At 38.7% G+C, this 10,451-nt stretch overlaps 3 protein-coding genes across 3 annotated transcripts; 2 read left to right on the forward strand and 1 right to left on the reverse strand.

Annotated features, from left to right (window-relative positions):
* Positions 1–883: 883 nt before the first annotated feature.
* Positions 884–1,852, forward strand: LOC108160540. The gene has a single exon (XM_017294604.2). It carries the CDS (start codon positions 967–969, stop codon positions 1,759–1,761), a length of 795 nt encoding a protein of 264 aa, XP_017150093.1. The 5' UTR covers positions 884–966; the 3' UTR covers positions 1,762–1,852.
* Positions 1,853–1,971: 119 nt separating this feature from the next.
* Positions 1,972–2,878, reverse strand: LOC117185783 (josephin-like protein). Its single transcript, XM_017294606.2, has 2 exons — positions 2,760–2,878; positions 1,972–2,463 (listed from the first exon to the last, which is right to left on the reverse strand). Exons 1-2 carry the CDS (start codon positions 2,839–2,841, stop codon positions 2,192–2,194), a joined length of 354 nt encoding a protein of 117 aa, XP_017150095.1. The 5' UTR covers positions 2,842–2,878; the 3' UTR covers positions 1,972–2,191.
* A 1,227-nt stretch (positions 2,879–4,105) lies between these two features.
* On the forward strand, positions 4,106–5,154 carry LOC108160766 (ribonuclease kappa). Its single transcript, XM_017294967.2, has 3 exons — positions 4,106–4,288; positions 4,405–4,524; positions 4,744–5,154. The coding sequence occupies exons 1-3, from the start codon at positions 4,220–4,222 to the stop codon at positions 4,840–4,842; spliced, it is 288 nt and encodes a 95-aa protein (XP_017150456.1). The 5' UTR covers positions 4,106–4,219; the 3' UTR covers positions 4,843–5,154.
* The last annotated feature ends 5,297 nt before the right edge of the window (positions 5,155–10,451 follow it).

A 10,451-nucleotide genomic window follows, 5' to 3' on the forward strand; every position in this document is an offset into this window, starting at 1 on the left:
GGCATACAAGCCAAATAATAGTTTACTGAACGAATATATTTAGGGACTATACATATATACAAATAGTATAACTATCTACAGTTTAAGCGCCACAGGTTGTCCTATAACAGTGTCTAGACTTAGTTGGTGTTTTCGAAAGGAGTGTCTTTGGTTTGACATCGGTGGGGTTTGGGGCCTGGGTCTTAAGCTGTCTCGGTTAGTGGCGAATGAAAGCCCTCGTTGTTGGAATATATGAGTGTGCCATCAAAGTTTCAATCGTCTGAATGGGGGTCTTGCAATAGAAACACACCTCGGAGTTCAGCATCTGCTGCATGATGCAGTCGATGAAGTCGCACAACTAATGCCTGCAGGGCGTGAATACTGCCGTGCTTGGCCCAGCAGATGGGACACAGCGAATCCTCCGATGGTAGTGTTGTGTCCGAGAACAGAGTCTGCTTCATGCGCTTTACACCGAAACAATGCGCTGTGCATTGAAAATAATCGTTCAGTTGTGTTAAGTCAATAGGCATATGAAGCTTCAACAAGAAGATGCGCAATACACCACTATAAAGCACACAATTCAGTTTATACAACGAAAATTCCCTGGACGTCTGGTATCAAGAAATGGAAACATACCGTTGGTTTCGCCTCAACGAAATAAGTAACCGAGAAGTTAGCGAATACGGAGATGACTACTATCAGCACTTGATTAATATTGTGTTCAAAAATTTATCTTAATGAATTCTAAGGGAGAAAATTAAATAAAAATTAATTTTAGAAAGTATGTATAAAAAATACTGTTAAGGAAAATCATTAAAAATATTTTTTTTTAATTGTAATTTAATTAGTATTTTAAGATTTGATAAGCGGTATTTTTTTTTTTTTGGAACGGTTACACTAAAGGGCGTGTGTTGTTTTTTATGACGCAAAGGTTTCTTGGGTTGGGTGTTTTTCGTTTGTATAGTCAAACAAATCCCGCGTTCCAAAATGGGGGCGTCAAACCGTAGTACGCAAGTGGCTCTTTGCATTTCCGCGATTTCATTTCTGCTTTTTATTATTGCGTTTTCAACCCCCTATTGGTTGGTTACAGATGGTCGTTTAGAAAAGCCACGCTTTACCAATCTAGGGCTATGGGAAGTGTGCTTCAACGATTTTCAGGATATTCACCGTTTCTACGACAACCCTTTCAATGGATGCATGTGGGTCTTTGAAGAGGAATACTACATCATTCATGATTTTCTACTACCGGGATTCTATATAGCGGTGCAGCTATTTGCAACGCTGTGCTTCGTCATGTGCCTTATTGGCCTTCCCCTTACACTGGCCTTTTTACGGACTTCTCGCGACGATGATAGATATGTTGTGCTGCTACTGACCATTGGAACTTGCCAAGTGTTGGGCTCAATTTTCGGATTTATTGCCGTGGTCATTTTCGGTGCCAAGGGAGACTCTCGTGACTGGATGCCTGGATGGCAGAACAATGACATGGGCTGGTCTTTCGCGTTGGGCGTGGTTGGCGCTGTGTTGTTGCTACCTGGAGGAATACTTTACATGATTGAAGCTCGACGCGAGCGCTACAAGCGCCTCAACGAAATAAGTAACCGAGAAGTTAGCGAATATGGAGATGACTACTATCAGCACCAGGCAAACGTCGCGACAACCCCCACTGCTCCATCACCGTCTCAATCTTACTTTGCACCAGAGCCAAGCCGCCCACGTCGTCCTCAGCCTGGACGTACACCAAACACCCAGCCACAGGGAGGAATCCAAACAGATATATAACTGTTAAAGAGGACTCAACTAATCTAAACATATCAATACATTTTTAGTACCGTGTCTCGATTAATAATATTAGCTCGATTAATTCCAGCAATTATATTGTCGCTAGATGTAATCATACATTATTGAAACATATCCGTCCATTAATGCTTACTTTTTCAAATTTTACTACAAATATTTTAAGAACAGAACTTGAAATAAATTATACAAACATTTCAAACTTAAAGTTTTATTTTAATCTCAAGTACTATGATGCAGCTTTAAAAAAACTTACAGAGATGTTTCTTATACAATTAATTTATACTAAAGTACTATTGTTTCCTGTCCATGCCTAACAACAACTTAATCTTTTTACAATTTAAACACGACGCATTATGTGGGGCTGCCCAAGTTCACTTCGTCGACTAGAAAACTTAGATGTTAAAGATCATGTTCAATCTGTTGTTTTATTTATGTCGTGCGATTCTTCTATCCATCGCTGTGGTGATTCATTACAGTCGCTGCGATAACTTACAAGAAAAAGTTCACGCTGCTGTTCCTTTTCCTTAAGCTGTTCCCGCAAAAAATGGAGCACGTCGGATTCAGTGCCCAACAATTCAGGCTGTCGTAGTTTGGAATCCAGATTATAGTAGTGCTGACCTATGCGACGTACAGCTATCCAGTGTCTCTTTCGTAATGGTAATGTTATTGCGCCGATTTTGTAATCTAATGGAATATTAAGTATGAAACCCACAATTTTATCCAAGTCAATGCAAGACGGGTCTTTTCGTTTATCAAACCAAAAGGCTTCGCAATGTCTTATCTCTAAGGCAGTCATAATAACATTGATATCATAATTTCCGAGTCCCAGAAGAGATCGATGAGGATTTATCCACGCGTTCGGACTTAAGTTACTGCAGATATTATCCAGTTCTGCCTTTTGGTAAATATTTTCTGGCAATAAAATTGCATGTATCAGAATGCCTTTAAAAGCGTAATACAGTAAAAGGTAACTATCATACCTTGAAATAGATTGTTAAGAGCGTGGAGCGCACATAACTGCCTTGTTTGCTTCTCATGATAAATCTTCAAAGTTGTTGGCATGGTTGTCTTAATTAATGATGTTCCGATCAGTGTGACCGCGGATTTATCGATAAAATATACCGTCCGACCCTCAGAAATATACCGAAACATACCGCCTAATTTTCAAAATATACCGTAAATATACTGACGAATTCAAGTTCTATTTTACATATTCCTCGTTTTTGATATTCCGTCGAATATTACTAGCTATATAGAACATTTGGCCATGCCATCATAACTTTATATGATTGATGAATCAATTTTCTACTTGATTGACTTAATTTAAATAATAGCTTTTATTGGATTTCTATATAACGTTGAAAATGAAATTTAATAGATTGATGAAACTGGGAAAAATACCATTATATACCGATATACCGTAAATATACCGTCGGTTCAATTTTGACCTCAAAAAATACCGAAAAGTATTAAAAATACCGTAAACAATCACCCCGGTCCCGATGCCGATGTTTTCCGATGTTTTTGCTGCTACCGATGTTGAGCGATGCATCGATGTTTTGGAAAACAACGGTAGTTTAAATTCATATCATTGCGTATTTCCGGTATATTTGCTGTGCAGTTCGATCCTAATCTATACAAAATTGCTATGCAATTTTTGCCGTTCTTCCGTTCCCTCTGAACAGGTCAGCGGCTGCTAATTATTATCTCAAAAAAGTAATAGAATTAATTTAATTAATTTTTGCAAAGCATAGACAAAAAAATACTTTTTTAAAATTTTAGTTTGATCTACAATGAAGGGAAAAGACTGCAATGAAAGCTATTTCTTTTATGTTAAATATTTTTTAGCTTAGTCTTATTAAATGTAAAAGACTGTTATGAAAGCTCAAGTTTAATTTTTAATTTTTAAGATTTTTTTGTATAATAATAACGCAATAATAATAATATAATCAAATGGGAAAGTTTTGAACTTGATGGACATCGACATCGATGTTTTCATTTAAATTTGCATCACTTCAACATTTTGTATCTCCATATTTTAAATAATCGGTATTCAACCGACTCCCTGAATTATTTATGTAATATGTAATTAAATCATGTAATATGTATTATATGTATTATCTGTACATATACGTATATCTGCAATTTATCTTCTTATGCATATTCTTGAGTTTTCTGGAAACTTTCTGTGATATCTATATTTAAGGTGAAATTGAAAACTCCAGAAATTTTATGATCTTTGACCCCTGGAAACAACCTAAAAAAATGAATCCGTAAAAAATATACCAAAACTATAACCAGCAGTATTTTACATTTTTCTATGTACGGTGACACTCAAATTAGGTCACATGATATTCACCTGACGAGTTTTTCTGTGTTTGATGAGAATTTTCTGAGTTTTGCCAAAAATTTACGTACAACTAAACCAAAAGTCGGCAAAATGAAAATCTGTGGTCCAAAATTATCCCTTTGTGGTTTGATTATCTCCGTTTGGGGAATTGTTCAACTGGTGAGTACGTTGCTTCTTTCAGCCGAATGTCTGTGTTTGTGGTCACACTTGAGAGTCACAAGGTTTCAGTTTATAGTCATGAGTTAATCTACAAATTTAAATTACTTTTGTTTTAGGTGCTGATGGGGCTGTTTTTCTACATTAATAGTGTTGCCCTTATTGAGGATTTGCCCCTAGATGAGGAGTACCATTCTCTGGAAGATTTTTATGCAGCTGCGAATAGAGCGTACAATCAGGTTAGTTTATATCACGGGATAAATCGGTATGCTTGACATTTACATACATATGTATGTACATACTATGTACATGACCAGAGCGTTATATGCACACATAAATATATATTTACATGGAATTTAACGATTTCTATGTACATATATATCATATGTACGTAACGCATATTTGAGTTCAACCAGTAATGTTTTTGTTGTTGTAACAGTTATTGGTTTTTTTTTCAGAACGCCTACAACTGCTGGATCGCAGCATGCATTTATGTTTTGACATTGTTGCTTTCTGCACAACAATTCTACATGAACAGCAGAGTAACTGCTAATTAAATATTTCAATTTTAGATTTCCAACTGCTTCTCGTACTCAGTTGTCAATATATAATGTACTGGTGTATTCATCAAAGCTTGCACTAAAAGAAAAGTATTGAAATGTTCAGTTGAAGATATTTGTTAAACCCTTTATTTTAATTGTATAATATTCCCTTACGTGATGTCATTGAAGTATAATTTGAATAATATGTTGTAATCTTTCCACAAAACACCCTATATATACAGTATGCGCATGTAATATATTTGTTTTTGTTCATAAAATACATTCCGTCTTGGTTTAATTACTGCCAAGTATCTGCAGTAAAGTTGACTTACAATGGGGACAAATGATTCTATTTTAAAATTTTCTTGGATTGAATGCAATGGTTATGACAAAGTTTTCGTAGATGTTCTATGACATCCTTTATAGCTCAAATGTTTATGCAAGAATAAATATAAAATAACTTTCATTCGTATCCTGTTTTGATATCTGAATGGGAAAAATATTTCCTATTTGTTTTACGGAAAGCTTTTTATACCCGATACTCAAAATGAGTATTGGGGTATATTAGATTTGTGGTAAAAGTGGATGTGTGTAACGTCCAAAAGGAATCGTTTCCGACCCCATAAAGTATATATATTCTTGATCAGCATCAATAGCCGAGTCGATTGAGCCATGTCTGTCTGTCCGTCTGTCCGTCCGTCCGTCTGTCCGTCCCCTTCAGCGCCTAGTGCTCAAAGACTATAAGAGCGAGAGCAACGATGTTTTGGATCCAGACTTCTGTGATATGTCACTGCTACAAGAATATTTCAAAACTTTGCCCCGCCCACTTCCGCCACCACAAAGGGCGAAAATCTGTGGCATCCACAATTTCGACGATACGAGAAAACTAAAAACGCAGAATCGTAGAAGATGACTATATCTTCTAGAGTGCAAATTATTATAGCCAGAATCAAGAAAACAATTTCATTTTTTCTCGCCCTGTCTCTCTCTAACACACACGTAGCATAGCCGGCTTTGCTTAGAGTAAAACATTAGCGCCTAGATCTCAGAGACTATAAAAGCTAGAGCAACCAAATTTGGTATCCACACTCCTAATATATCGGACCGAGACGAGTTTGTTTCTAAATTTCGCCACACCCCCTTCCGCCCCCGCAAATGATGAAAATCTGGGGATATTCACAAATCTCAGAGACTATTAAGGCTAGAGTAACCAAATTTGGTATCCGCACTCCTGTTAGATCTCACTATAAAACGTATATCTCAAAATTTCGCCCCACCCCCTTCCGCCCCCACAAAGGACGAAAATCTGTTGCATCCACAATATTGAGGATACGAGAAAACTAAAAACGCAGAATCATAGATAATGATCATATATATCAGATTGCTGAATCTGGATCAGATCAGATCATTTTTATAGCCAAAAGGAACAAATCAATTTGCACTGGCTACGCAGCACCCGACGTCACGCTCAGACTGATTTTCTGTCTCTCTCGCACGCACTCCTTGTCGTGTCGTTTAATATTAGCGGCGTCTGCCGGAGGAGAGCCATACTGACTTAGTATCGGGTATAACAGTAGAGTTGCGGTGTCCGCAGCAACTCACAACATTCCCCCTCGTTTATGAGTAATTCCTGGTTGAAATGTAGAAAAAAGTCTATGATCTTACCGCGTTGCATATATACATTATGTATGCACCAATTGAAAAGTATATGAGTATCGGGCTTAGAATGCGAAAGGGAGGGTACATAGTACTAGAGCTCTGCATGAACAAGCAACGAATCGATTTGTTGGGACTCGGTATTCGCTTCGTCTCGGCTTTCTCATTACATCGAATCGCTCGCCCAATACGCACTGAACGGAGCAGATATCGGTCTTTTTACTGTAACAGATCCAAAATTTAGGCTGACTCATACTTTGGACTGTCACAATTCTCGTTTCCCAGTTTGTGTAAAACTCGAAGAACCTTACTATCAGAGACATAATGGATGGAACCGAGTTGGTAATGACTTTGGATGGAAGTGTGGAAATGGTAATGGAAATGGGGAACCTTTGAGTGGGATACGACTGCGAACGGATGCAGGTGAAGACGCGCCTCTAATAGGCTTGATTTAACAAAATCATGGAATTGCAAATGATTTGCGATTAAAACATAGTTTCTGATTTCGTAGACAATAATATTATTGCAGAAGATTTCATGATCAGTAATGGCTTTAAACTAAATTTACCAAAAAAAATTCTGAGCTATGGAAGTGTAGAACTGCCTATAAGTGCAAGTAGAGACGACGGCTATGTGGGAAATTTTCACGCATGTGTGTGGATAAAGTTATGTCGAAAGGATGGAGATGAAAAGTTATTGGTTGTCGAGTCCGTTGGAAAGAAATTTAAAAACGTTTTGTTGGGAAAGACTCTTGTACATGCTACTGAAGATGGACAGATACCAGTAATGTTCCTAAACCCCACTTTAACGAATAAAATTATTCGAACAAATTGGACAGTTTCAAGAGGATTCTATGGTTGTAAACTGCGAGTGAAATGAATCACAAATGAGTAATCAGCGTGTGGAACCTGAGCCTTTGGAAAGATTACAGTTACAAAATTGGGTTCATCTACGATCAAAAGATAAAAGCTTCTTCCTTGTTAGAAAAGTTTTGGCATTGTATAAAGTAACAGGAAGAACAGCTTTGGTTAGGTATATAAGTGACACAGGTCAACACGTAGGATTCCACTGTCCATGAAGGAAGAAGCAAGAAAATTAATATCGGACACAGAACGTAATGGAATAATATAACCGTCCATTAGCCCATGGAGTTCTCCAGTAGTGCGAAGATTATCGGAAGTTAAACTGGACTCAGTGGCAAAATTTTTACCTCAAAAGCGAAGTCTAGAACAATCATGGAAAGCGAGGATTCGAAAACCATACCGACTATACCACAGAAACGAGTTAAAGCACTCATTGAAGAGTACCAAAATGAATGTAGTGGCGAATGCCAAGGTCATCAAAAGACCAATCACGAGGATTAAAAACAATTCAATTGGATTGGTTGCCAGGAGTCAGCAACTGAATGGATCCGCCTATACGACCGTTGTGCTATGGTGGACCATCTACTAGAAGCCACGGAAAAATGCGTTAGTTCAATTCAGGAACACCGTTTCCCAGTCCAGCGTCCATTCGTGCCCGTGGTATTTGACTATTTTCGGGCAAGTGGACCGAGGTATATCAGATCCTAAATCAGGAGGCGTCACCAGTGGCGAGCGTGTTCACCAGTAATTGGGTAACCGGATTCTGAGTTATAATGGAATTACACTCTGCCCAGATTCGCAATTTAGAGTCTCATTAGGAATTCGGATAACACGATGGTGATGGTATTGTGGAGCGCTTTGGCAGAACCTTGGAGGCGAATCTTAGGAAGATAGTCGACACAAATTAAACAAATTGGGATGAACTTATTCCAATGTTTTTAATGGCATATTGCTTCGGAATGCAGGCAGTTGCCATATTTGGTAACGATCCAAGACTTCGGGCTGATTTAAAAATCTGCGTGACCCTAAAGTTTAATAGAACAAAATATGATAGAAGAATCGGTTGAATGAAATTTACCAATAAGAAGTTACATCCAATTACGAAGTGACAGATTGACTGCTTCTCACTATATTATAATCCACAGCGGAAGAAAATACAGACGAATTGGGTTGTATATGGTCCCAATACAATCAGGGGAGAAACAACCGAAGACCGAAACTAAAAGTCAGAGACTAGCGCCTTACCATGGAGAAAAATAGAAAACAGGCTGACCACTGGAAATAGTCAGTCTTCGCTCTGAGTTGTTTAGAACCACATGTAAATCCGTGGAAATTAAAATCTTCTTCTCTCAATCCAGAAATACGACTACAATTCGTAGCTTGCCTGAATGTTAATTTGAAAAGAAATTGTCAAAAAATCTTGCCATCTCAATCAGTGCTCTTTCAATAGGTCATCCAACTCGCCAATAAAGGTTATTGTAGTGTGCGCGCTGCGGTGATATACGTGATTGGCGCGTGTGCGTTCGAGGTCTACACACTTGATGTCCTCACCACCCATGAAGTATACATAGGTGTAAAATAGTTGCACTGAGCCCACTTTGTAAAGCTATGTAAATGCTCGATGTACTTGTTGGCGTTTTCTGCCATTTTCTCTGTGAGTGTCTATTACAAACCAGCGCGCCTGTGTCCGTTCCAATTGTCTTTGTTGATTTCGTTTATCTCGTGCCTCTTGTAATTGAGACACACTCTTTTAGCGACTCACTCGCTCTTTGAAGAGCTTTCCCATCGCGATTTTTATACCCGATACTCAAAATGAGTATTGGGGTATATTAGATTTGTGGTAAAAGTGGATGTGTGTAACGTCCAGAAGGAATCGTTTCCGACCCCATAAAGTATATATATTCTTGATCAGCATCAATAGCCGAGTCGATTGAGCCCTGTCTGTCTGTCCGTCCGTCCGTCTGTCCGTCTGTCCGTCCCCTTCAGCGCCTAGTGCTCAAAGACTATAAGAGCTAGAGCAACGATGTTTTGGATCCAGACTTCTGTGATATGTCACTGCTACAAAAATATTTCAAAACTTCGCCCCGCCCACTTCCGCCCCCACAAAGGACGAAAATCTGTGGCATCCACAATTTTAAAGATATGAGAAAACCAAAAACGTAGAGTTGTAGAGAATGACCATATCTTTAAGACTGCGGAATCTGAATTGGATCGTATTATTATTATAGCCAGCATCAAGAAAACAATTTCATTTTTTCTCGCCCTGTCTCTCTCTAACACACACGTAGCATAGGCGGCTTTGCTTAGAGTAAAACATTAGCGCCTAGATCTCAGAGACTACAAAAGCTAGAGCAACCAAATTTGGTATCCACACTCCTAATATATCGGACCGAGACGAGTTTGTTTCAAAATTTCGCCACACCCCCTTCCGCCCCCGCAAAGGACGAAAATCTGGGGATATTCAAAAATCTCAGAGACTATTAAGGCTAGAGTAACCAAATTTGGTATCCGCACTCCTGTTAGATCTTACTATAAAACGTGTATCTCAAAATTTCGCCCCACCCCCTTCCGCCCACACAAAAGACGAAAATCTGTTGCATCCACAATATTGCACATTCGAGAAAACTAAAAACGCAGAATCATAGATAATGACCATATCTATCAGATTGCTGAATCTGGATCAGATCAGATCATTTTTATAGCCAATAGGAACAAATCAATTTGCAGTGGCTACGCAGCGCCCGACGTCACGCTCAGACTGATTTTCTGTCTCTCTCGCACGCACCCTTTGTCGTGTCGTTTAATATTAGCGGCGTCTGCCGGAGGAGAGCCATACTGACTAAGTATCGGGTATAACTGTAGAGTTGCGGTGTCCGCAGCAACTCACAACGTTCCCCCTCGTCTTTTTTAAAATCGTTTCAAATCTGCTTGGATAACAGAATTTGAATATTAATTCAATTAAATTAAATTAAATATAAATATTTTTACACGTATTCTGCGAGCAGTGGCTCTGGCATGTGGCCTTTGTAGCTCCTGCTGTTGCTGCAGTGGGTACTGCGGGCAGTGCGTGGGCCACGGCTGTTATGTTCACCGTGTTGTGCGATA

Source organism: Drosophila miranda, chromosome 3, assembly GCF_003369915.1.
Source record: "Drosophila miranda strain MSH22 chromosome 3, D.miranda_PacBio2.1, whole genome shotgun sequence".
NCBI classification, from domain to species: domain Eukaryota; kingdom Metazoa; phylum Arthropoda; class Insecta; order Diptera; family Drosophilidae; genus Drosophila; species Drosophila miranda.

Coding starts and splice junctions, on each gene's coding strand:
- LOC108160540 (XM_017294604.2), top strand. CDS start 967: ATGGGGGCGTCAAACCGTAGTACGCAAGTGGCTCTTTGCATTTCCGCG.
- LOC117185783 (XM_017294606.2), bottom strand. CDS start 2,841: ATGCCAACAACTTTGAAGATTTATCATGAGAAGCAAACAAGGCAGTTA. Junction 2,464..2,759: donor TCTTAACAATCTATTTCAAG/GTATGATAGTTA, acceptor ATATTCCATTAG/ATTACAAAATCGGCGCAATA.
- LOC108160766 (XM_017294967.2), top strand. CDS start 4,220: ATGAAAATCTGTGGTCCAAAATTATCCCTTTGTGGTTTGATTATCTCC. Junction 4,289..4,404: donor TTTGGGGAATTGTTCAACTG/GTGAGTACGTTG, acceptor CTTTTGTTTTAG/GTGCTGATGGGGCTGTTTTT. Junction 4,525..4,743: donor CGAATAGAGCGTACAATCAG/GTTAGTTTATAT, acceptor TTTTTTTTTCAG/AACGCCTACAACTGCTGGAT.